Raw genomic sequence first — 27,679 nt, forward strand, 5'->3', positions numbered from 1 at the left:
GAATTTGTTTTTTTTTTTTTTTTTTTTAGCCAAAGTGATTTCTGGTCCTTGTTCTGGTGTACTAATTCTTCCCCTTTCTGAAGACTCCCTTCAATAAAGGCAAAATTGGGTATTTTTTAAAGCCAGACTGATTTCTGGTCCTTGTTTTATGGTTACTAATTCTTCCCCTTTCTGAATACTCCCTTCAATAAAGGCAAAATTGGGTCTTTTTTTAAAACCAAACTGATTTCTGGTCCTTGTTTTATGGTCACTAATTTTTCCTTTTTCGAGTTTTATGGTTACTAATTTTTCCTTTTTCGAAATTCTCCCTCTAGTAGAGGCGAAATTAGGTCTTTTTTTACTTATGGTCCTGGTTGTAAGGTGACTCCTCCCCTTCTCTCGATTTATCTCAATTCAATTCAATTTATTTATTGTGATCAATAGTTTTGACAACATTATACACAGTTTACAATTTCTCCCTGCAGGTCCGTTCGGCACAGGCAAAACCTACACCCTGGCCAACGCAATCAAGGAAGTTCTCAAGCAGGATAACACGAGGATTCTGGTGTGTACGCATTCCAATTCGGCCGCGGATCTGTATATCAAAGACTATCTACATCCCTATGTACAAGACGGACATGATGAGGCTAAACCTCTGAGGATATACTATCACAAGAGATGGGTAAGTTGTTGTTGTTGTTGTTGTAGCGGCTTCAGCTGTAGCTGAATGGTGATTTCAGAGGAAAGAAAAAATGTCTTTTTTACCTGCCATACACCGGGGTGATGGTCTCTAGCCATGTTTATTTGGCCCGTCCTGAACCGCAGTCAACCATCGTGAGGACTTGTGCTTATTCTTTAAAAGCAGAGAGAACTCTTTGAAAAGCTGCCAGCTAGGTATGCTGGTTAGGGTTAGCTGTCCTCCTCCCTGTTTATAGTCCCACAGCTAGACACTGGTCTACTCTCTGATTAACGTCCCCTAGCCAGACAGATGGGACTTTATTATTTTACATTTTTCTATGCGCTAATAGGCTAATACCGTCAATCAATCAATCAATAATGGTTCCATCATGGGACGGGTCAATGTACAATTTCGATCCTTGTATCTCTGTTCCCTCTCGATATCGTTCCAATGTCCTTGCTTTCTTTGAATATCAGCTCTGATGACATCACTATCTCGGTCTACCTCTTAGTCTCATGCCTTCAATTCTCATCTCATATACATATAGGTACCGTATCCCGTAATTAATCAAATCCTTGTCTCCAATGTTTCACAGGTAGCAACCGTCAACTCCGTCGTGCAACAATACTGTGTCATTCAAATGAACAACGGGATCCGGGAGTTCAAGATGCCCTCACTGGAGGAAATAGAAGCCCACCGAGTTGTGGTGGTCACCCTGTCGATTTCGCTGCACTTGGCCACGGTCGGCCTCAAGAAGGGCCATTTCACGCATATTCTTCTGGACGAAGCGGCGCAGGCCATGGAGTGTGAGGCCATCATGCCCCTGGCCTTGGCCAATGACAACACGAGGATTGTGCTGGCCGGTATGTACGAGGCTTTTTTGAGGCTTTTAATTTTTTTGTTGTTTGTTTTTTGCTATTTTTTTTCTTTTGGCTTTTAATTTTTTTCCGTTGTTTGTAGGTATTTTACTAAGATTTTTTTTAGGCCTTAATGGCAGTATTCTCACTTAGTGAGCTCTCCCCAAATGGGAACAACCGTTTTCTGGCGGTTGGTGGGTCCTTCTTGAAATTCTGACTACATAGAGGTGTCATACTTGACCATAAATGATAAGTTAAAGTCACTTTCCATGAAAAATAATAATAATAATAATAAATAATAAAATTGGTTAAGGCTGTATTGGTAAGATTCTCACTTAGTGAGCTCTTCCACCGAACCGGTTGTTTGTTTTTATTTTATTTTATTTATTTATTTTTTATTTTTTTTTGTGTTTTGCTAAGATTGATTTGAAGACTGAATTCAAGACCACAATTCATTCACAAAGTCAGATATCCTGTGAGTCGCAAACTATTGGTGTAAAAAAAGTGGAAAAAATATTCGAAATGCTTTGACTTTGGCTCTTTAGAAGCGCATAATTCGTGAACCATCATTCCTATAGACATTATGTGTACACCAATCGATTTCTCGTGAAAAGTTACATAGGAAAGACTCCTTGGTAATCTTAAATACTCCAATGGGAACTCTTGTTTTCCAAAAAATCATGTTGAAATATTTGGAGATATCACAGAGAGTAGAGAGGGAGCAGAGAGAACCTTCCAGTCTGAAAGCAGAAGAGAGAATGAGCTCTGACAAAAATCTAGGTCTAAAGAAACCTCCCCTTGACCCCCTACTACCAAAAACCATGTAGGGGGTCAGGGGAAATGTAGGGGAGGATTCTCCTACATTTTGACCATAGGTTTGAAGTTCGGAATTAATTTACTCATTTCCCCTTCATTTTCATAAGCGGAAGGTCCTCATCGATTCTTCTGTGATAAGTCACCTATTCGCGGTTTGCTCGCGGTATTCGCGGTTGGCTCGCGGTATCCGCGGTTTGTTCGCGGTATCCGCGGTTTGTTCGCGGTGTCCGCGGTTTGTTCGCAATATTCGCGAACATTTTTTTCCAGCTTTTTCACCGGTAATACTTGATATTTTAGATTCTTTTTTTGCGAGAGTTCAACAGATTCTTTTTTTATGCCCCCAAAAGAGATTCTTTGTGACGGATGTAACACTTTCCCTTCTCTTTATCCCCAAAAGGTGACCACATGCAGTTGTCGCCCGAAATGTTCTCCCAGTTCGCCAAGGAGCGCCAACTTCACATCTCCCTCTTAGAACGCCTGTACGACCATTATCCTTCGTCCTATCCGTGCAAGATCCTGCTGCGAGAGAACTACCGTGCCCACGAAGCTATTATAGAGTTTACGTCGGAGCTGTTCTATGAACAGCAGCTGATTAGCAGCGGGAATCAGCCGCGACATGACAAGTTCCATCCGCTGACGTTTTTCACGACGCGGGGCGAAGATGTGCAGGACCACAACTCGACGGCCTTCTATAACAATTCCGAGGTGAGTTACTTAAGGTAGAAACACACTTCACTCACGTTGTTACGACTTGAGACTTCACCCCTTATTTTGCAAACCAAAATTCAGCAGTTCTCATTAAAATTATAGGTATTTAAAAAATAGTTAGAAAGATGTAGTATTGTGTATTGAGATGAGAGGCATACTACGGGATGGGCATGCTACGACACAGACCACAAGCGTCCAATGTAGCAGTTGTTTCATCGCTACGAAATAAAAAGCCAGCCGTTCCGAGAACGAAACTTACCCGTTCAGGATTAAATCCGCCCCGGGCGGGAATCGAACCCGCGGCCTAGCGCCTACAAGGCAGGCGTGCTACCAACCAAGCTAACTAGGCTAGCAGCTTTTTTTTTTTTTTTAATCCTGATGTAATTTCAATCGAAGGGTCACCTTGAAGTATCGTGCTATCCTGGACACATGAGATATGTAACTGTGATTTTTCAGCTATTTTTATGGACTTATACTCTGAATATGGACTTATATCTCAATGTTATCTTGAGCCTAATTCGACTTACATAAACATTTCATTCATTTGTCCAACATTCCAGTCTACTAGTGTTTGTGATCTTGACATACATACATAACCATTATTATCGTTCTGTCCTATAGGACAGGTCGATGAACAAAGCCCCTCCACCAGACTCTATTGCTATACCTTTGGTTAGCCTTTATATCTTGTCTACCTCTTAGTCTCATGCCTTTAATTCTCATCTCATATACATATAGGTACCGTATACCGTAATTAATCAAATTCTTGTCTCCAATGTTTCACAGGTAGCCACCGTCAACTCCGTCGTGCAACAATACTGTGTCATTCAAATGAACAACGGGATCCGGGAGTTCAAGATGCCCTCACTGGAGGAAATAGAAGCCCACCGAGTTGTGGTGGTCACCCTGTCGATTTCGCTGCACTTGGCCACGGTCGGCCTCAAGAAGGGCCATTTCACGCATATTCTTCTGGACGAAGCGGCGCAGGCCATGGAGTGTGAGGCCATCATGCCCCTGGCCTTGGCCAATGACAACACGAGGATTGTGCTGGCCGGTATGTACGAGGCTTTTTTGAGGCTTTTAATTTTTTTGTTGTTTGTTTTTTGCTATTTTTTTTCTTTTGGCTTTTAATTTTTTTCCGTTGTTTGTAGGTATTTTACTAAGATTTTTTTTAGGCCTTAATGGCAGTATTCTCACTTAGTGAGCTCTCCCCAAATGGGAACAACCGTTTTCTGGCGGTTGGTGGGTCCTTCTTGAAATTCTGACTACATAGAGGTGTCATACTTGACCATAAATGATAAGTTAAAGTCACTTTCCATTAAAAAAATAATAACAATAAAATGGGTTAAGGCTGTATTGGTAGGATTCTCACTTAGTGAGCTCTTCCACCGAACCAGTTGTTTGTTTTTATTCTTTTGTTGTTTGTATTTTGCTAAGATTCATTTGAAGACTGAATTCAAGACCACAATTCACAAAATCAGATATCCTGTCAGTCGCAAACTATTGATGTAAAAAAAGTGGAAAAAACATTCGAAATGCTTTGACTTTGGCTCTTTAGAAGCGCATAATTCGTGAACCATCATTCCTATAGACATTATGTGTACACCAATCGATTTCTCGTGAAAAGTTACATAGGAAAGACTCCTTGGTAATCTTAAATACTCCAATGGGAACTCTTGTTTTCCAAAAAATCATGTTGAAATATTTGGAGATATCACAGAGAGTAGAGAGGGAGCAGAGAGAACCTTCCAGTCTGAAAGCAGAAGAGAGAATGAGCTCTGACAAAAATCTAGGTCTAAAGAAACCTCCCCTTGACCCCCTACTACCAAAAACCATGTAGGGGGTCAGGGGAAATGTAGGGGGTTGAGGGGAGGATTCTCCTACATTTTGACCATAGGTTTGAAGTTCGGAATTAATTTACTCATTTCCCCTTCATTTTCATAAGCGGAAGGTCCTCATCGATTCTTCTGTGATAAGTCACCTATTCGCGGTTTGCTCGCGGTATCCGCGGTTTGTTCGCGGTATTCGCGGTTTGTTCGCGGTATCCGCGGTTTGTTCGCGGTATCCGCGGTTTGTTCGCGGTATCCGCGGTTTGTTCGCGGTATCCGCGGTTTGTTCGCGGTATCCGCGGTTTGTTCGCGGTATCCGCGGTTTGTTCGCGGTATCCGCGGTTTGTTCGCGGTATCCGCGGTTTGTTCGCGGTATCCGCGGTTTGTTCGCGGTATCCGCGGTTTGTTCGCGGTATCCGCGGTTTGTTCGCGGTATCCGCGGTTTGTTCGCGGTATCCGCGGTTTGTTCGCGGTATCCGCGGTTTGTTCGCGGTATCCGCGGTTTGTTCGCGGATTGTTCGCGGTATTCGCGGATTGTTCGCGGTATCCGCGGTTTGTTCGCGGTATCCGCGGTTTGTTCGCGGTGTCCGCGGTTTGTTCGCAAATATTCGCGAACATTTTTTCCAGCTTTTTCACCGGTAATACTTGATATTTTAGATTCTTTTTTTGCGAGAGTTCAACAGATTCTTTTTTTATGCCCCCAAAAGAGATTCTTTGTGACGGATGTAACACTTTCCCTTCTCTTTATCCCCAAAAGGTGACCACATGCAGTTGTCGCCCGAAATGTTCTCCCAGTTCGCCAAGGAGCGCCAACTTCACATCTCCCTCTTAGAACGCCTGTACGACCATTATCCTTCGTCCTATCCGTGCAAGATCCTGCTGCGAGAGAACTACCGTGCCCACGAAGCTATTATAGAGTTTACGTCGGAGCTGTTCTATGAACAGCAGCTGATTAGCAGCGGGAATCAGCCGCGACATGACAAGTTCCCTAGAACGCCTGTACGACCATTATCCTTCGTCCTATCCGTGCAAGATCCTGCTGCGAGAGAACTACCGTGCTCACGAAGCTATTATAGAGTTTACGTCGGAGCTGTTCTATGAACAGCAGCTGATCAGCAGCGGGAATCAGCCGCGACATGACAAGTTCCATCCGCTGACGTTTTTCACGACGCGGGGCGAAGATGTGCAGGACCACAACTCGACGGCCTTCTATAACAATTCCGAGGTGAGCTACTTAAGGTGGAAACACACTTCCATCACGTTGTTACGACTTGAGACTTCACCCCTCATTTTGCAAACCAAAATTCAGCAGTTCTCATAAAAAATTAAAATTATAGGTATTTAAAAAATAGTTAAAAAGATGTAGTTTAAAGTTTTCCCTAGACATTTTAGGTAATTTCGTTAATGATAGCCACACACAGCCACCATACACGTGAGCTCATGTGTCGTGATGGTAGTGTGTTTCTCTACCTTTAGATTCTGTCTCTGTGAGACATCCGTGAGGACAGGTATCTATTTTTTTTTAAAAGAGGTTTTGACAGAGGGAACTGTAACTGCTATGGTCTTATCGTCCCGAAATCGAAGAGAGAACGAAGGCAGGATAGGAGAAAGCCAGCCGTTCTGAGAACGAACATTGTCCCATCAAGATAAAATCCGCCCCGGGCGGGAATCGAACCCGCAGCCTAGCGCTTACAAGGCAGACGCACTACCAACTAAGCTAACTAGGCTGGCTAACTTGGAAATCCCAAGTTGGAAGGATTTGAACGCACAGAAAAAAATCTTCAGAGATAATTTTGTGTATTTTGACTATTAAATAACTTAATAGAAATATTTTTTACCTATTTTCATTGTTTTATACGGAACCTCTTACACAGAATTTCATTTCAACTACCCTCGGTCCTAATTAGGTCCTAATTAGTCCTAATAATCGAGGTTCTACTGTAATTTTATTTGGCAAAGTTTCAACGTGTTTAACCTAATCCGTTTTTAACCCGCAGGTGTACGAGGTGGTAGAGCGAGTGTCCGAGCTGAAGAAGAAATGGCCGTCAGCATGGGGTAAACTGGACGAGCATGCTATCGGTATTATGACGCCGTATGCAGATCAGGTGGTGCGGATTCGGAGCGAACTGAGGAAGAGACGAATGGGCGGTATATCTGTGGAACGCGTGTTAAATGTACAAGGTAAGATATATGCTGTAGACCAGGTGGTTAGAATTACAACTGAGGAAGAGACGAATCGGCGGTATATCTGTGGAACGCGTGTTAAATGTACAAGGTAAGATATAGAATATGCTGTAGACCAGGTGGTTAGAATTACAACTGAGGAAGAGACGAATCGGCGGTATATCTGTGGAACGTTAAATGTACAAGGTAAGATATAGAATATAAAATAAATCAAAGGGCAAACAGGCAACAGATTAACTAGGCTACCAGTAAAAAGATACACAATAACAATAAAAATATACTTAATCAGTCAGTAATGTCTCGTACCCATGTACCTAATAAGTGATAATAAAAAATATGTAAATACTATTTACATATTTACTAAATAGCTAAAAAATAGATATGTATTTCGATGACGCGCGATGCACTAATGCGACTCGCGCTCTCCTCCACCAGGCAAACAGTTCCGGGCCATTTTCCTGAGCACGGTCCGCACTCGGCGCACATGTTCCCCGTCGGCCGGCAACGAAGATCTAGACTACGGGTTCCTATCCAATTCCAAGCTACTCAACACGGCCATAACCCGAGCCCAGTCCCTCGTAGCAGTGGTCGGTGACCCTGTAGCTTTGTGTTCCATAGGACGATGTCGTAAGGTAAAAATAAACTGGATTATTAATAATAATAATAATAATAATAATAATAATAATAATAATAATAATAATAATAATAATAATAATGATAATAATAATAATAATAATAAACACCTACAACATAGAAGAAGTAATATTCAACGTGGAACAAATACCTATACATATTGTTTTTGTGAGCCTAGGTATATGCGAAATACCTCAATAAATGAGTGATTATCCTCATAATAATAAATGAATGTTTGTGTGTGTGTTTGTTTGTTCGGACTTTATGCCTGGCCAAACCGCTCATCCGATTGCTATGAAACTTTGTCAACTTATTGCTTGCACTCCCGTGAAGGTTATAGGCTTTTTTCCGTTTTTTTTTTTTTTTGTTAAGCTATGCCGAGCAAGACCACTATATGGATGAGTGACATGAGTTCCATAAAAAAATACCAACACAGGAAGCAGAGACTGCGGGAGAGAAATGTTCCGCTCTCGACCAACATTTTGAGTTTCGTATATGTTTTTAGTTTGATAACTATGCAGCTAATAGGGAGCGCGCAGCGCGACCGTATTTTTTATTATTTTCTACAAGTTCAGTCAAATTCTCGGGATGAACTAGCGGAATTCCGCTAGTTCATCACGAGAATTTGACCACAATAATAGTAGTAGCCTACTGCTGGAGTAAAGGGACTTTTCCGTCCTATGCGAGCAGTATATATAAATAAGCACTATTATTATTATTATTATTATTACCTACGGGATAGATGGCACATAGTTAATGTAGGGGAAACTCTGTCGGATCAGCGCCTAGTCAATACAGGTATTCCAACTGGGTCGATTTTAGGACCGATCATCTTCCTATTATACATTAATGACCTACCTGCAAACTTACCTGCATATGCAAAGGCGACTATTTTTGCGGACGATTCGACCTTATTCGTCCAAAGTGATAACGGGGAGGACTTGTTGTTGAAAGGTGATCTTGCCTTAGCGCAGGCACAGGTGTGGTTTGGATCGAATAGATTGCATCTGAATCAAGATAAAACTCAAAAAATGATTTTTAGCCTCAGAAGTACTACACAATTTGATAACCCTATTTCTGTGAAGTTATTAGGTTTCTTTGTTGACCCCCATTTGAAATGGCACGCCCATATAGACAGTGTCTCAAAAAAACTTGGCAGTCGTGTCTTTCTCCTACGTCAACTGCAGAAGCAAGTTTCCCCATCAGTTCTCAAAAACGCCTACTATGGTTTAATCCATTCTATTTTATCTTATGGTGTACTTTTGTGGGGACATACTAGTGCTTCTAATCATCTGTTCATCTTGCAGAAGAAAGCAATACGAGTTGTTAGTGGTGCCAATTCACGTGAACATGCCAAACCACTCTTCACAGATCTGGGGGTCCTAACACTTCCATCTCTTTTCGTACTACAATGCCTCTTGTATGTAAAGAAAAATGTTTCCCAATTCCAGCACTTCGACGGTGTACATTCCTATAATACCCGGAATAGAAATAATCTAGTACCTATCCGCCACCGTGTGAATGCCGCTAGGAATGGGACAAACCATTTTGGGATACAGTTTTTTAATAAAATTTCCCCTCAAGTACGTCACCTTCCATATGGTGCCTTTAAAAACCACTTGGAGGATTATTTAAAGGCAAAAGCCTATTATTCTATAAACGAGTTTTTGACTGATTCAGATGCGATCTGATCCCTCCCTCTCTTAGGCTCTACAGATGATTTCCAACGCCACCTAACGACAGGGTCGGGGCTGCCTCCAACCCGAATAACGTCACAGCTCGGTCTAACACAAGGGCGAAGTGTCAGCCCGTCTGCTATCGACTTTACAAACCCGAACACTTTCCTCCGACCCCCGCCCAACATGTTGAATAACTTACACCTTCTAGACCCCCACAGTGGCGGCGGACTACAGGGCATCCCTGCACACACCTACAACATAGAAGAAGTAATATTCAACGTGGAACAAATACCTATACATATTGTTTTTGTGAGCCTAGGTATATGCGAAATACCTCAATAAATGAGTGATTATCCTCATAATAATAAATGAATGTTTGTGTGTGTGTTTGTTTGTTCGGACTTTATGCCTGGCCAAACCGCTCATCCGATTGCTATGAAACTTTGTCAACTTATTGCTTGCACTCCCGTGAAGGTTATAGGCTATTTTCCGGTTCGTTTTTGTTAAGCTACGCCGAGCAAGACCACTAAATGGATGCTTGCACTCCCGTGAAGGTTATAGGCTATTTTCCGGTTCGTTTTTGTTAAGCTACGCCGAGCAAGACCACTAAATGGATGCTTGCACTCCCGTGAAGGTTATAGGCTATTTTCCGGTTCGTTTTTGTTAAGCTACGCCGAGCAAGACCACTAAATGGATGCTTGCACTCCCGTGAAGGTTATAGGCTATTTTCCGGTTCGTTTTTGTTAAGCTACGCCGAGCAAGACCACTAAATGGATAGACTCCCTTCAATAAAGGCAAAATTGGGTATTTTTTAAAGCCAGACTGATTTCTGGTCCTTGTTTTATGGTTACTAATTTTTCCTTTTTCGAAATTCTCTCTCTAGTAGAGGTGAAATTAGGTCTTTTTTTTTACTTATGGTCCTGGTTGTAAGGTGAATTTATCTCAATTCTCTCAATTTATCTCAATTCAATTCAATTTATTTATTGTGATAGTTTTGACAACATTATACACAATTTACAATTTCTCCCTGCAGGTCCGTTCGGCACAGGCAAAACCTACACCCTGGCCAACGCAATCAAGGAAGTTCTCAAGCAGGATAACACGAGGATTCTGGTGTGTACGCATTCCAATTCGGCCGCGGATCTGTATATCAAAGACTATCTACATCCCTATGTACAAGACGGACATGATGAGGCTAAACCTCTGAGGATATACTATCACAAGAGATGGGTAAGTTGTTGTTGTTGTTGTTGTAGCGGCTTCAGCTGTAGCTGAATGGTGATTTCAGAGGAAAGAAAAAATGTCTTTTTTACCTGCCATACACCGGGGTGATGAGATATGTAACTGTCTGATTTTTCAGCTACATATTTTTATGGACTTATACTCTGAATATCAATGCTATCTTGAGCCTAATTCGACTTACATAAACATTTCATTCATTTGTCCAACATTCCAGTCAACGAGTGTTTGTGATCTTGTATTCCATTTTAACTGAATTGTTTCGTTTTGTCCTCAGGTATGGGAAAGGTTCATAGAGATCTGCAATAACAACAATTCCCTGTTCGGAATCACCTGGAAATCCCTTCGCGCTCAGTTGGACGGTGTAGAGCTCAAGAAGACCTATGTCCTGAATCCTCTGGCCCCAGAGTTTGTACCCAGGTAGGTATTTTTATTTTCCATTTTCTGCGGAAGAACAACAAAAGAAAATCGAGTACCGAAGATACTAAATAAATAAATAAATAAAACTCGAACATTACATTATAAATAACAATGAAATTAAAAGCAAAAGACATAGATTAAAGAAGAAATACGATAACGATTTAATGTTCCCGAAAAGTACATCATGTACTTAGTGGAATTAAATGTCTGGACAATGTCTGGACCATGAGAAAGAAGGATAATACCAGAATGCAAGCGGCGGAGATGAAGTTCCTGAGAAGTATGGTAGGAAAAACTAGGAGAGATAGAATCAGAAATATAGATATTAGAAAGATGGTAGACATAACTGAATTGTTTCGTTTTGTCCTCAGGTATGGGAAAGGTTCATAGAGATTTGCAATAACAACAATTCCCTGTTCGGAATCACCTGGAAATCCCTCCGCGCTCAGTTGGACGGTGTAGAGCTCAAGAAGACCTATGTCCTGAATCCTCTAGCCCCAGAGTTTGTACCCAGGTAGGTATTTTTATTTTTCATTCTCTGCGGAAGAACAACAAAAGAAAATCGAGTACCGAAGATACTATATATATAAAAAAAAAAACTAAACTCAAACATTACATTATAAATAACAATAAAATTAAAAGCAAAAGACATAGATTAAAGAAGAAATACGATAACGATTTAATGTTCCCGAAAAGTACATCATGTACTTAGTGGAATTATAAAAGTTGATAGTATGTATAAGGGAAATTGAATAATAAATCTAATTATTACTATTATTTTTTTCTATATTTGTTTTCAAATAGTGGCATATATGTTTTCAGGTCCTTCCAGGCCGAGTCTTACATCCGCCTCCCAGTACGAGGCTTTTTTGAGGCCCCCGCCGCCAACACCTTCCCTCCCGGGGGCCCCCAGACCCCTAGCGCCCCCCAGGTGTTCCCCCTCCCCTTGTATTATCCTCAGCCCCCTCAGCAGCCACAGCCTAGCAATTCCTTTCTCCATATGAGACCCCCTCCCCCGCTCTTCACAAGCGGGAGGGAGCAGTGGTTGCCTAGCAACCAATGGAACGCCAGTAGTCCAGGAGGTATGAACAAAGTCAAGCCTGGGGGTAGTAGTAAGGAGAGTAGCATCGCGTCACCCTTAGGCTCTACAGATGATTTCCAACGCCACCTAACGACAGGGTCGGGGCTGCCTCCAAACCGAATAACGTCACAGCTCGGTCTAACACAAGGGCGAAGTGTCAGCCCATCTGCTATCGACTTTACAAACCCGAATACTTTCCTCCGACCCCCGCCCAACATGTTGAATAACTTACACCTTCTAGACCCCCACAGTGGCGGCGGACTACAGGGCATCCCTGCACGACGTCTCATACCTTCCTCTCATCTAGACAAGGAATTGCAATTCCTGCAGAATGTTCATTTCCCCTCCCCGCCTCTCAATTCCATAGACCCCACCCCTACCCCTCCCAGTAGTCATGCGAAAGATATGCAGCATCTGCTACCACACAACATTAGTCTGTCTGAACTTATTAATTCTCCTAATAAACAATACGAGTGGTTCCTTCATCTTGTAGACACAGCCGGGATAGAGACTGCCAACAAGTTCTTTGAGTTCATCACCTCCTCCTCCTCCTCCCTGTCTAACTCTTCATCCTCATCTAATTCCATTGTAACTCCGGTGTCTCCTGTGTCGCTACTTCACAAGTCCTATATCACCTCCTCCTCCTCCCTGTCTAACTCTTCATCCTCATCTAATTCCATTGTAACTCCGGTGTCTCCTGTGTCGCTACTTCACAAGTCCTACACTTGTGAACGGGTGACCGTCGTGAATTTAAAGCTAGTTAAATTGGGACACTAATGAATCCAATTTAAAATGATAAAATCAAAATAAGAACGAAATTTTAACAGCAAAAAAATCGACGTTGAAAAATAAAATCAATTTGATCTTTATTGATACAATAAAATATTTAGCAATATTAATTATTTCCTATCTATCTACTTAATCTATGAACACAAATGTGTCTAGTCAGATAAATTCTATAACTATGGAATTTGAAATACTAATGCCCCGGATCACAACGTAGTTTAAGTTTAACTCTTGAATCCAGCAATTTGATTGGCTACAAAGTTTGAAATCAACCAATAGGATTGCTTAATTCAAGAGTTCAACCTGAGAGGGTATGCAATTATCACTGCGACCTTTATAGGTCTAGACTAGACAAGAGTTTAACCAAGTTTAATCTTACATTGTGGTTCCGGTCATAATTAGTAGATAAATTAGTTATTTACTATTTATTGTACAATTATGAGTTCAACCTGAGAGGGTATGTAATTATCACTGCGACCTTTATAGGTATAGACTAGACTTTAACCAAGAGTTTAACCAAGTTTAATCTTACATTGTGGTTCCGGTCATAATTAGTAGATAAATTAGTTATTTACTATTTATTGTACAATTATTCAGATAAATTCTATAACTATGGAATTTGAAATACTAATGCCCCGGATCACAATGTGAGTTTAAACGTAGGTAGTTTAAGTTTAACTCTTGAATCCAGCAATTTGATTGGCTACAAAGTTTGAAATCAACCAATAGGATTGCTTCCAACAAGAGTTCAACAAGTCCTACCTCCCCTCCCATCAGACCCAGCAGCAACTTCAACAGCAACTGGTCACCACACAGCAGCAACTCAGCAACCTCGAGCTCCTCCACAAGCAGCAGCGACTGGTCGCTACCTCCAATAGTCCGCAGAGTAGCACGAGTAGCGACTTTGCCAACATGTCGCTCCTGATGAACGGAGCGACGGATATGAACGTGCTGGAGAGTTTACTCAATGGAGGCACCCCCACACAGCAGCGGCCTCACACGTGGTACGCCCAGGGTGCACCCACACCTTCTCAACTACTACAACAAAGCCTCATCCAACCCGGTAGACTAATGAATAACGAAAACTTACTTATGAAGAATAACTCGCTAAATAATTTAACCTCGACGAGACTAGATGACTTGAAGAACTATTCAATACGCGACATCGAGGCTGTGTTGTTATTAGATCAACAACAAGGCAATAGGAATGAACCGCATGCTCCTCCAATACATGAGAACAGCTGGGAACAAAACAGTCTAGGTCTACCTTATTCCATATACAAGATACCTAGGAATAATCTACTAGAGGAAACCAATACGAGTACAGGCGGGGGAATGGTTCTGAATAAACCAGAGCAGCAACTGATAAATAGTGAGATGCAACAGAACATGCTAAGGAATAACCCGTCGGAGACCATGAGCTTACAGCAACATCAACAAATGCAATTGCTTCAGCAGAAGTACAAACAGGCGATGGAGCTCCAACAGCAACAGAGTGACGAACAAAAACAGCAACAACTCCATGTGATGAACAACGACATGCAACGTCTGCAACAGCAGAACCAACACCAGATACAACAGCACAATCTACAGCAGCTACATCAGCAACAGCAACTACAACAGCAGCAACTCCACCAGCAACAGCAGAGGGAGGAATATATACGTCAGAACTCGTCTAGCAATGGATACGGTCTGCAACATTCACTGTCCAGTCCTAACATGATAGGTGCCCCTCAGCCTCTCACCTTCCCAAACAATGGCGGCTATGTCAATTCCCAGGGGGGCAACCCTCTGCAACATTCTACTAGTGTTTCCAATTTCCCGCCTCAGCAACAGCAACATCATCCGCAACACATGAGCCAAGCACCGAGTGTGAATAGCAAACTGATGAACGGGCACATGGAACATCCCAGCGTGCAACAGCAACTGACACAGCAACAACTTTCTCAACAACAGCAACAGCAGAAACAAATGGTGCCGCCCCCGCAACAGCAACCTCAGAAGCCCCTGACGTACGCGAGTGTGTTGAGACAACAGCAAGTCGAACCGCAACGCAAGCCGGAGCTATCGCAACAACAGCAACACGGGAAGATGAAGCAAGGCCCTGGTTCCGGTCAGAATCCGCTAGGTGGGGCTAGTACGGGGGGCGACCCTTTCGCCGTGTTTAGAGATTTGGGTACGAAACAGACGGGCCTTTATCAATATTTCTCGTAGAAAATAAATATCTAATAATAAATTCGCGTTTCGATCCCTACATGGGTATTTGCATTCACATCCCCATCACACAGACCCCAAATTTCTCGCTGCAAAGTTCATTCTTTTCAATTTTTTTTATAATTTTTATTTTCTTTTCTAGGTTATTTGAAAAAATTCGAGGATTATTTTTTTATCTTGGATTTTTCACCGGATGAGAGTAGTTTATTTTAGACCGGAATAAAAACTAGAATAAAATTCTTTCTGAGATTATTTCCCTCTTCTTATTGTTTCTGTCTCTCCATAGAATCTAGAGCAGTGTGCTTTTCCTAACCGAAATGAGATTAGTGTGTTAGAGATTTTTTAATATTTTTGCTTGAAAAACGTTATTGAACTACCTAATAGAAAAAGTTGATTGAAATTTTTAATATTTTTGCTTGAAAAACGTTATTGAACTAATAGAAAAAAAGTTGATTGAGAATATTTTGCTTGAAAAACGTTGTTGAACTAATAGAAAAACTTGATTGAGATTTGCAACAGTGTGCTTTTCCTAACCGAAATGAGATTAGTGTGTTAGAGATTTTTTAATAATTTTGCTTGAAAAACGTTATTGAACTAACTAATAGAAAATGTTGATTGAATTTTTTAATATTTTTGCTTGAAAAACGCTATTGAACTAATAGAAAAAAAGTTGATTGAGAATATTTTGCTTGAAAAACGTTGTTGAACTAATAGAAAAACTTGATTGAGATTTGCAATATTTTGTTTGAAAACATTGTTGAATTAATAGAAAAAGTTGATAATTTAGTAAATTGGGAAGAAAAAAAAAATGATTTTGCTCTTAATGTGTAGGTACATCTGAGTTAAAGAAGAAATATAAATTCAAAGATTTCAAAGTGATAAAGTTTATCAGTTTAATTATATTATAATTGCTAGTTTAATTATATTATAATTGCTACATTTACTTCACAACTAAGCCGAAGTTTTGTCCAGAACAAGCTATAGAAAAGCTTCAATTGGGAAAAGAAAAAAATGATTTTGCTCTTAATGTGTAGGTACATCTGAGCTAAAGAAGAAATATAAATTCAAAGATTTCAAAGTGATAAAGTTTATCAGTTTAATTATATTATAATTGCTACATTTATTTCACAACTAAGCCGAAGTTTTGTCCAGAACAAGCTATAGAAAAGCTTCAATTGGGAAGACTCTTCAGGCAAAGATGTTCCAAGTTTTAGACAAATATGTTCCAAGTTTTTGGAAAAATGTCCTAATGTCCCTTTCAAATGATTCCTTCTTAAACGTCCCTATTGACTTATTAGGGATGTAGTTTAAGACTAGTGGTTGACCCGTCCTTTGTACGGGACCACCACACACACACAAATACACTCCCCCCACACACACCACACCCATCACACACATGCTTATTAGGGATGTAGTTTAAGATTGGATAAAATTAAGGGTAATTTTTGCATTTGTTATACCTACCACAGTTAACTACTTGTGCTCTATACCTACCACAGTTTTGGATAAAATTAAGGGTAATTTTTGCATTTGTTATACCTACCACAGTTAACTACTTGTGCTCTATACCTACCACAGTTAACAACTGAGACTTAACCCTGGTTAGCTTAAACCATGCTCTGTGGTTAACTTAACCATAGGATTGTTGAACCTGGCAATAGCTTCAATTAAAATAGACGTAAAAATAGACTATTTCAAGTTTAATTTTTCAGTTTGATTTTGACTTATTATTTTTCATATGTTCTACTTTACTAGATGTGACATTAATCTAACCACGTATTGAGTAAAAACATTTAGTTAAATTTTTTACCATCAAATTTTCAACTTACATATGTATTGTTTTCTGGACTAAAAAAAGTTTCTGTGAATTTCTTTCAATTTTATCATTTCGCACCCATTTTGATTTTCCTCCCTCCACAACCGATCTTAGCTCGTGCGACCTTTTCTTATGGAAATACATTAAAAACAAGGTCTATATTTATAAGACAAGGATTCTGGATGAGTTGACTGGTGCTTTTCATCGAGAAATTCGTGCTATAGTCCAGGAAGGGTTAGAGACAGTATGTCGAATTTTGAACCAGATTGAGTGTTTTCAAAGTGAGGGCAATTTTTCGGCTAGTGTTGTCTTCCACACCTGATCACCATCACAAACAAAATGCCCAACAAAGTCAACCTTATTTTGTTATCTTTCAATGAAAATAAATATCACTCTTTTATCTTGAAAATTGAACGTGTGGCATCATTTATTTTAAAAACCGTCAGGTAACGCTGGGTCACCCTGTATTAACGTAAAGGATACCTAAATCATTTTTGGAACCCCGTTATTTTGTACTTTGTTTCTTTTTGTCACACTACGTCAGTTAAAACAGTTAAATCATGTCAGCGAAAAGGCAGGGAGATTAACTTTTACCTGATCACGATCAGGTATCACAAAGTTAATCACACCTTTAGACGACAAACATGTACCTTCTTATCCACCATGAAAAAAGAACTTTTTGTTACCAAGTCGATCAGAATTATTTGAAAAATAAAGTGAAAGAGAAAGCGTTACGCTGGCTGAGTTAAAAACGATCCTTGTGTTTTCATTGTTTTGTGTCATTTGGCCCCCTCCTCCTCTTCCTTTTCCCTCTCCCTCCCATCTTTCCATATTCGTGAGAGTTTAAAAGCCACAAAATTGTCATTAGGTCTTGACATGCAAGAGGGGCAAAGGAGAGAGGGAGAAATTCCTTCCCTACCTCCTTTTTCCCTCCAACCCCCTCCTTCCTCCCTCTCGTAATGTTATTGTATGTCGCGTGAGGAGATTATTGTGCTTGTGTGTAAAATAAATCCCGTCGTCCCTCCCCTCTCTTCCCTCTACTACCTTCTCCTTTCCCCCTCTCTCTACCACTTCCCCCTCTACCATCATCTCCCCTCTCTGCTTCCCCTCTGTCGGCACGTTTGAAAATTTGCGGTGACGAAATGTGGAGAGTGGAGCTTCCCCACAATGTTATCTTCCCGATGGATATATGAAGTATAGCATACGCGGCTGAAAAATTTGGCACTTTTTGACCAATAAAATCTTGGCACTTTGATTCGAACCACCAACCTCCAGATTTGTGAAGTCTACCGCGCTAACATCTACTAAGGCTAAGGTATGTAAAATTCAGTGAAAATGAAAACATATTGGAGGAAAATACAGATAGGAAGGAATTTTAATTGTGTTAAGCAGAAATGCTTGTCACAAATGTCGTTCCCTGCTTAATGCACTACGCTAAATTTTATGACTTGACTTGGACTCGAACCACCAACCTCCAGATCCGAAGTCCACCGCGCTAACCACTGCACCACTGAGGTTGGTAGGAAAATACAGATATGTTGAACCCGCGACATACCTAACGCTTACTAGATAACTAGGCTGTAGGTATTTTGAAATCATTTTGTGCGTGAGTAAAATGGGAGAAAATAGGTTCAACTCTTGAAATATTGTGTCTCTTAACCCCCATCTGATGAAGGACATACTACGGGATGCGCATGCTACGACACAGACCACATGCGTCTAATGTAGCAGTTGTTTCATTGTTAAGAAATAAAAACGGCGCGGCGGTGAAACACTCGTCTTAAAAAAATATATATATACTCGTATACCTTCACTATTGTATACATTCATTAGAACTAGTTCAAAGGTTTCCTCTTATCTCGCATTGCACGTGTATATTTCCTATCCTTTTGTCCGAACATCAGTCTTTAGAAATGTCTAGATATTAAAATGAACTATTTATAATAAAAATGGGTTATCATGTCAAATAGGTACCTACGATTATCACAATATTGTAAAGATAAAGAACTATGTCTTTACTTGACTAGAGAAACATAACGCATCATAATCATAACTGTTGTCATATTATGTTACTAAACCCATAAAATAAACGAGACCTTGTTTACACTGCTGGGGTAAAGGGACTTTTTAGTTTCATTCGAGCAGGATAAACAACGTATATTCTATTCTATATTCTTTCTATCTTTGCTGTTTTGATGATTGCAATAAGTAATAATACCCCTGTTTTTTGTTTCATCACAATGTGTTTTAATACTTATCGGCTCATTCTTCATCATTCTTTTCGCATTTACATCATCACATCTAGTTTCATGTGATCCAATACTTTCTCTGTCTATCACATCTCATGCTTTATCAAAAAAACAGTTCTTTTCTTTTACTTCTCAAACTCACATGAAGAGGTAAATATAAATATTTTGTATGAAAGACTGCGATTACATTTTTTACCACTCACTCCTTCATCAATCTTTCTTCTCGCGTCCATTCCCATTACTTTCTAATCTTTTGTCCACAGCATTGGCTAAATTCTTCTCAATCTTATCCTTCTCTACGTGATGCACAATCTCCTCTCCCCTAAGTCCGAACACATCGTCATTATACTTGATATAGGACAGCATATAGTTTCATTTTATGCAATACTTTCTCTGTCTATCACATCTTATGCTTTATCAAAAAATAGTTCCTTTCCTTTACTTCTCGAACCCACATGAAGAGGTAAATATAAATATTTTGTATGAAAGACTGCGATTACATTTCTTACCACCCATCACTCCTTCATCAATCTTTCTTCTCGCGTCCATTCCCATTACTTTCTAATCTTTTGTCAACAGCATTGGCTAAACTCTTTTCAATCTTATCCTTCTCTACGTGATGCACAATCTCCTCTCCCCTAAGTCCGAACACATCGTCATTATACTTGATATAGGACAGCATAATGTCATACACGATGGTGATTAAGTTCACATACATGACTCTGTACTGAGGGCTGATGTAGGTGAAGTTAACAAACTGACAGGGCGGCCACAGAAGACAGTCCGTGGTGTATATGACGAGGAACTTGTCCCTTATTTCTTCCTTAATTTCGTCTTTCGGCTTGGCCTCCAAGATGCCCATACCATAGAGAAAAATTATGATACATACAGGTGAAATGATCGCCTGGTCGAAACAGAGCTTTAAGGCGATCGACTTCCCCGACCGCTTCGGGAGGTACTTGTCTAGATATTTGTAGAAGAAATGCTGAGGTGGGCCCATAACCAGGCCGATGATACCCATGTGAGCCACCCGTTTTAGGTCGTATCCCCTTTTGTCCACTTTGGTGTACAGTTCGATGGTTTGCTGAATGGTATCGCCTAGACACATGAGGACTCCGCCCCCCAGGGAGTTGGTGTAGAAGAGATACTTCTGAGAGAACATGGTGCGTAAGATTTGGGTCATTTTTTGACGAATTTCCGCTTAGGTGGGACGAATCTCGCTAATTTGCGGGGTTTCTGACCGGTCAGTTAAGACGAATCTCGCTAGGTAGGGTTCCCGATCCTTAGGTGCGACGAATATCGTTTGGCGGGGTTTTCTGCTCCTTAGATGGTCCGAAGCTCGCAAATTGGCGGGGTTTCTGTTAGCCGGTTAGTTCGTTGGACGAAATTTGCTGGAGGCGAAGGTTAATTTGTAGGCGGAATTTTGCTGAGTGGCGTGCGGCGGAGCTTTCACGGTCTTGTTTCGCTCATTTTGACGACTGGAAATCGAGGGACGTTTGTGATTAGGAAGCTTCTGATGATTAGGTGATAGGACATTTTATTGGGTTATTTTTTGACACAAATTGTGATCAGTTGGTAATAGTCCCTAATTTATTTTATTTATTGTCAGTTGTCTAAAGTTTTGCAAGTGTTAAACAGTGTCTACAGTTGAACAGTATATTAATCCGGCAATAAGACTAGAAAAAGCTCCTTTTCTAGACCGATAGAGCTTTCACGGTCTTGTTTCGCTCATTTTGACGACTGGAAATCGAGGGACGTTTGTGATTAGGAAGATTCTGATGATTAGGTGATAGGACATTTTATTGGGTTATTTTTTGACACAAATAGTGATCAGTTGGTAATAGTCCCTAATTATTTATTGTCAGTTGTCTACAGTTTTGCAAGTGTTAAACAGTGTCTACCTCTACAGTTGAACAAATGAACAGTATATTAATCCGGCAATAAGACGAGAAAAAGCTCATTTTCTAGACCGATAAATATAAAATTTTTATTTATTTTTAAGACAAAAAGAAATATAAGGGAGGAAAAATTCGCACAAATCCAAATCAGCACAACCTAATAGACAATCAAGAAATATAATCGATCACAGCAAATCGAAACCCTTATAAGGGATATATTATTGGAAACCCTTTACGGCAGTAATAATCACAAGCACGTGAGAACGGATAATACAAGATAGTGAACAAAGAAGCAAAAAATAATTGACCAACTCGATGCTATTAGTCAACCAGGTAAACCTACTTTACGTAAATTCCTAACTAGGTATTCAACCATCTCAACCTGACGTTACCTGACGATTTTGATTTGCCCATACCTAACTTTGTTATAACTTGACGTAGCTTGTTAAAATTAACACCAATGAGTTCAGAACAAAATAAGCTTTTGTTACAATGTAGTCGTGGACCCGGCAACATCGAGCTTTCGCTGTGGTGGTATTTCTTAAAAGTACTGAATTTTTTACTAATGCTCAGATGAAGTTTCGCACCCATTTTGATTTTCCTCCCTCCACAACCGATCTTAACTCGTGCGACCTTTTCTTATGGAAATACATTAAAAACAAGGTCTATATTTATAAGACAAGGATTCTGGATGAGTTGACTGCTGCTTTTCATCGAGAAATTCGAGCTATGTATAGTCCAGGAAGTGCTAGAGACAGTATGTCGGATTTTGAACCAGATTGAGTGTTTTCAAAATGAGGGCGATTTTTCGGCAAGCGTTGTCTTCCACACCTGATCACCATCACAAACAAAATGCCCAAAAAAGTAAACCTTATTTTGTTATCTTTCAATTAAAATAAATATGCTATAGTCCAGGAAGTGCAAGAGACAGTATGTCGGATTTTGAACCAGATTGAGTGTTTTCAAAATGAGGGCGATTTTTCGGCAAGCGTTGTCTTCCACACCTGATCACCATCACAAACAAAATGCCCAAAAAAGTAAACCTTATTTTGTTATTTTTCAATTAAAATAAATATCACTCTTTTATCTTGAAAATTGAATGTGTAGCATCATTTTAAAAACTGTCAGCTAACGCTGGGTCACCCTTTATAAAAAGAAAGAGAAAAAAAAAAACAAACAAACAAACAAAGCTACATATTTAGTATTTTTATTCAATCAACCAGATGAAATCACGAAACGAAACTCGAACGAAACTAAAAATTAACGAAATAAATAAGATACTCCCAAAATCACTTCCATTTGTGTCCAAAAAAAATACCAATAAAATGTCCCATCGCCTAATCATCAGGAACTTCCTATTCACAAACGCCCCTCGCTTTCCAGTCATCAAAATGAACGAAACAAGAAGTAAATATAAATATGTTGTATGAAAGAGAAAGACTGCGATTACATTTCTTACCACCCACTCCTTCATCAATCTTTCTTCTCGCGTCCATTCCCATTACTTTCTAATCTTTTGTCAACAGCATTGGCTAAATTCTCCTCAATCTTATCCTTCTCTACGTGATGCACAATCTCCTCTCCCCTAAGTCCGAACACATCGTCATTATACTTGATATAGGATAGCATAATGTCATACACGATGGTGATTAAGTTCACATACATGACTCTGTACTGAGGGCTGATGTAGGTGAAGTTAATAAACTGACAGGGTGGCCACAGAAGACAGTCCGTGGTGTAAATGACAAGGAACTTGTCCCTTATTTCTTCCTTAATCTCGTCCTTCGGCTTGGCCTCCAAAATGCCCATACCATAGAGAAAAATTATGATACATACAGGTGAAATGATCGCCTGGTCGAAACAGAGCTTTAAGGCGATCGACTTCCCCGACCGCTTCGGGAGGTACTTGTCTAGATATTTGTAGAAGAAATGCTGAGGTGGGCCCATAACCAGGCCGATGATACCCATGTGAGCCACCCGTTTTAGGTCGTATCCCGTTTTGTCCACTTTGGTGTAGAGTTCGATGGTTTGCTGAATGGTATCGCCTAGACACATGAGGACTCCGCCCCCCAGGGAGTTGGTGTAGAAGAGATACTTCTGAGAGAACATGGTGCGTAAGATTTGGGTCATTTTTTGACGAATTTCCGCTTAGGTGGGACGAATCTCGCTAATTTGCGGGGTTTCTGACCGGTTAGTTAAGACGAATCTCGCTAGGCAGGGTTCCCGATCCTTAGGTGCGACGAATATCGTTTGGCGGGGTTTTCTGCTCCTTAGTTGGTCCGAAGCTCGCTAATTGGCGGGGTTTCTGTTAACCGGTTAGTTCGTTGGACGAAATTTGCTGGAGGCGATGGTTAATTTGTAGCAATAGTCCGCAGAGTAGCACGAGTAGCGACTTTGCCAACATGTCGCTCCTGATGAACGGAGCGACGGATATGAACGTGCTGGAGAGTTTACTCAATGGAGGCACCCCCACACAGCAGCGGCCTCACACGTGGTACGCCCAGGGTGCACCCACACCTTCTCAACTACTACAACAAAGCCTCATCCAACCCGGTAGACTAATGAATAACGAAAACTTACTTATGAAGAATAACTCGCTAAATAATTTAACCTCGACAAGACTAGATGACTTGAAGAACTATTCAATACGCGACATCGAGGCTGTGTTGTTATTAGATCAACAACAAGGCAATAGGAATGAACCGCATGCTCCTCCAATACATGAGAACAGCTGGGAACAAAACAGTCTAGGTCTACCTTATTCCATATACAAGATACCTAGGAATAATCTACTAGAGGAAACCAATACGAGTACAGGCGGGGGAATGGTTCTGAATAAACCAGAGCAGCAACTGATAAATAGTGAGATGCAACAGAACATGCTAAGGAATAACCCGTCGGAGACCATGAGCTTACAGCAACATCAACAAATGCAATTGCTTCAGCAGAAGTACAAACAGGCGATGGAGCTCCAACAGCAACAGAGTGACGAACAAAAACAGCAACAACTCCATGTGATGAACAACGACATGCAACGTCTGCAACAGCAGAACCAACACCAGATACAACAGCACAATCTACAGCAGCTACATCAGCAACAGCAACTACAACAGCAGCAACTCCACCAGCAACAGCAGAGGGAGGAATATATACGTCAGAACTCGTCTAGCAATGGATACGGTCTGCAACATTCACTGTCCAGTCCTAACATGATAGGTGCCCCTCAGCCTCTCACCTTCCCCAACAATGGCGGCTATGTCAATTCCCAGGGGGGCAACCCTCTGCAACATTCTACTAGTGTTTCCAATTTCCCGCCTCAGCAACAGCAACATCATCCGCAACACATGAGCCAAGCACCGAGTGTGAATAGCAAACTGATGAACGGGCACATGGAACATCCCAGCGTGCAACAGCAACTGACACAGCAACAACTTTCTCAACAACAGCAACAGCAGAAACAAATGGTGCCGCCCCCGCAACAGCAACCTCAGAAGCCCCTGACGTACGCGAGTGTGTTGAGACAACAGCAAGTCGAACCGCAACGCAAGCCGGAGCTATCGCAGCAACAGCAACACGGGAAGATGAAGCAAGGCCCTGGTTCCGGTCAGAATCCGCTAGGTGGGGCTAGTGCGGGGGGCGACCCCTTCGCCGTGTTTAGAGATTTGGGTACGAAACAGACGGGCCTTTATCAATATTTCTCGTAGAAAATAAATATCTAATAATAAATTCGCGTTTCGATCCCTACATGGGTATTTGCATTCACATCCCCATCACACAGACCCCAAATTTCTCGCTGCAAAGTTCATTCTTTTCAATTTTTTTTATAATTTTTATTTTCTTTTCTAGGTTATTTGAAAAAATTCTTTTCAATTTTTTTATAATTTTTATTTTCTTTTCTAGGTTATTTGAAAAAAATTCGAGGATTATTTTTTTATCTTGGATTTTTCACCGGATGAGAGTAGTTTATTTTAGACCGGAATAAAAACTAGAATAAAATTCTTTCTGAGATTATTTCCCTCTTCTTATTGTTTCTGTCTCTCCATAGAATCTAGAACAGTGTGCTTTTCCTAACCGAAATGAGATTAGTGTGTTAGAGATTTTTTAATAATTTTGCTTGAAAAACGTTATTGAACTAACTAATAGAAAATGTTGATTGAATTTTTTAATATTTTTGCTTGAAAAACGCTATTGAACTAATAGAAAAAAAGTTGATTGAGAATATTTTGCTTGAAAAACGTTGTTGAACTAATAGAAAAACTTGATTGAGATTTGAATGTGAAAATTTCAAGTAGCCTATGTCACCTGGAGTACTTTTCTTAACAACCACAAAAAATTTCATCGAAATCGGTCGAGCCGTTTTCTCGTGAAAAGAGGACAAGAACGGGTCTATTAGGCCATTTTCTTCACTTTTTGACCCGCCGCCATTTTGAATCAGGATGGAATGTGAAAATTTCAAGTAGCCTATGTCACCTGGAGTACTTTTCTTAACAACCACAAAAAATTTCATCAAAATCGGTTGAGCCGTTTTCTCGTGAAAAGAGGACAAAAACGGGGCTATTAGGCCATTTTCTGCGCGTTTTTGAACCGCCGCCATTTTGAATCAGGATGGAATTTGAAAATTTCAAGTAGCCTATGTCACCCGGAGTACTTTTCTTAACAACCACAAAAAATTTCTTCAAAATCGGTCGAGCCGTTTTCTCGTGAAAAGAGGACAACCAAGGGTCTATTTAGCGTAACAGACAGACATACACACACATACAGACAGACAGACAGATAGACAGACAGACAGACAGACAGACAGAAATTTTTCTAATGTGATTTTTGGAATCGTGGATGCATAAGGAGTAAGAATAACTAAAAAATTCACGATTCTAAGCAATGTACAGACAAATCTACAATTTTATTTATATAGATTGGATAAAATTAAGGGTAATTTTTGCATTTGTTATACCTACCAGTTAACTACTTGTGCTCTATACCTACCACAGTTAACAACTGAGAGTTAACCCTGGTTAGCTTAAACCATGCTCTGTGGTTAACTTAACCATAGGATTGTTGAACCTGGCAATAGCTTCAATTAAAATAGACGTAAACATAGACTATTTCAAGTTTAATTTTTCAGTTTGATTTTATTTTCCATATGTTCTACTTTACTAGATGTGACACTAGTCTAACCACGTATTGAGTAAAAACATTTAGTTAAATTTTTTACCATCAAATTTCCAACTTATGTATTGTTTTCTGGAAAAAAAAATTTCTGTGAATTTCTTTCAATTTTATCATTCTTGGATGATTATTTTTTCGAGAAAAATCCAATAGATATATTCATATTATACTTATATACTTCTTCACCTTTTTTTTATTTTAAAAAATCACTATTTTATATTATTATAAAAAAAAATATTGAATGTATTAGTTTATAAAAAATAAAAATAGAAAAAAAGAAAAAAATATCGAGTTGGTACGCAAGAAAAACTTCAATATACCTAACTCGCCTGTAAAAATGGATAAATAAATTAAAATAAAAATTATTTTTGGGGTTCGATTCGTCGACCTTTGAACTACCAGACTAGGACATGAACCACTGACTAATAGCATGAAGAAAACTGTTTTGCCAATTCAGTGAAATTTGATTTTTTGTTGTAATTTTCTTTTCTTTTATTTATTATTATTTTTTTTTATTGTTGTTTTTGTATAAAGTTATATTGAAGTGTTTTTTACCCCAACTCGACGAAAAAAAAAAAAATGAAAACTTTAAAAAATATACACTTTTGTTTATTCATAATTATTATAAATTAAGATTTCTAGGTGTACTAAATAAAATTATTTAAAAAAATATAAGAAAAAAATAATAATAAAAAATAAAAAATCCAAACATTTTAACTGTCTCTCAACTTTTTTTTTTTTTTTTTTTTTTACTGTACACCAGTTCCCTTAGAGTACTAAAGCTAAACAATGTTGAGCGTGGCGCCACTTGTGAACGGGTGGACCGTGTCGTGAATTTAAAGCTAGTTAAATTGGGGACACTAATGAATCCAATTTAAAATGTAAAATCAAAAATAAGAACGAAATTTTAACAGCAAAAAAAATCGACGTTGAAAAATAAAATCAATTTTGATCTTTATTGATACAATAAAATATTTAGCAATATTAATTATTTCCTATCTAATCTACTTAATCTATGAACACAAATGTGTCCTAGTCAGATAAAATTCCTATAACTATGGAATTTGAAATACTAATGCCCCGGATCACTAACGTAGTTTAAGTTTTAACTCTTGAATTCCAGCAATTTGATTGGGCTACAAAGGTTTGAAATCAACCAATAGGATTGCTTCATTCAAGAGTTCAACCTGAGAGGGTTGCAATTATCACTGCGAACCTTTATAGGTCTAGACTAGACAAGAGTTTAACCAAGTTTAATCTTACATTGTGGTTCCGGTCGTAATTAGTAGATAAATTAGTTATTTACTATTTATTGTACAATTATTATTGTTCATGAAAAAGGCAAATTTATTGTGAGATTCTATAATTCTAGATCAGGGGTTTCCAACTTCCATGTGTATGCGGGCCACATGCTACATTGGGAGGTACTTCGCGGGCCACATATGT

The 27,679-nt window shown here is 39.7% G+C and overlaps 2 protein-coding genes across 2 annotated transcripts in view; one reads left to right on the forward strand and one right to left on the reverse strand.

Annotated features, from left to right (window-relative positions):
* LOC103506208 overlaps nt 1–24,866 on the forward strand; it is a 46,091-nt gene extending 21,225 nt beyond the window's left edge. The window contains exons 12-22 of the mRNA XM_026821323.1: nt 465–661; nt 1,254–1,521; nt 2,729–3,036; nt 6,866–7,049; nt 7,488–7,684; nt 10,881–11,023; nt 11,218–11,308; nt 11,395–11,537; nt 11,846–12,727; nt 13,646–15,100; nt 23,388–24,866. Coding sequence (XP_026677124.1) covers nt 465–661; nt 1,254–1,521; nt 2,729–3,036; nt 6,866–7,049; nt 7,488–7,684; nt 10,881–11,023; nt 11,218–11,308; nt 11,395–11,537; nt 11,846–12,727; nt 13,646–15,100; nt 23,388–24,771 — 5,252 coding nt within the window. The 3' untranslated portion in view covers nt 24,772–24,866. The remainder of the gene's footprint in view (nt 1–464; nt 662–1,253; nt 1,522–2,728; nt 3,037–6,865; nt 7,050–7,487; nt 7,685–10,880; nt 11,024–11,217; nt 11,309–11,394; nt 11,538–11,845; nt 12,728–13,645; nt 15,101–23,387) is intronic.
* Nucleotides 18,788–27,679, reverse strand: part of LOC103506194 (PXMP2/4 family protein 4-like) — a 17,830-nt gene continuing 8,938 nt past the window's right edge. The window contains exons 2-3 of the mRNA XM_017442765.2: nt 19,844–20,647; nt 18,788–19,527 (exon numbers count right to left, since the gene is read on the reverse strand). Of these exons, the coding sequence (XP_017298254.1) occupies nt 19,380–19,527; nt 19,844–20,352 (657 nt within the window). The 5' untranslated portion in view covers nt 20,353–20,647 and the 3' untranslated portion in view covers nt 18,788–19,379. The remainder of the gene's footprint in view (nt 19,528–19,843; nt 20,648–27,679) is intronic.

The sequence above is a fragment of the Diaphorina citri genome, unplaced genomic scaffold (assembly GCF_000475195.1).
Source record: "Diaphorina citri unplaced genomic scaffold, Diaci psyllid genome assembly version 1.1 scaffold222, whole genome shotgun sequence".
Classification (NCBI taxonomy): Eukaryota; Metazoa; Arthropoda; class Insecta; order Hemiptera; family Psyllidae; genus Diaphorina; species Diaphorina citri.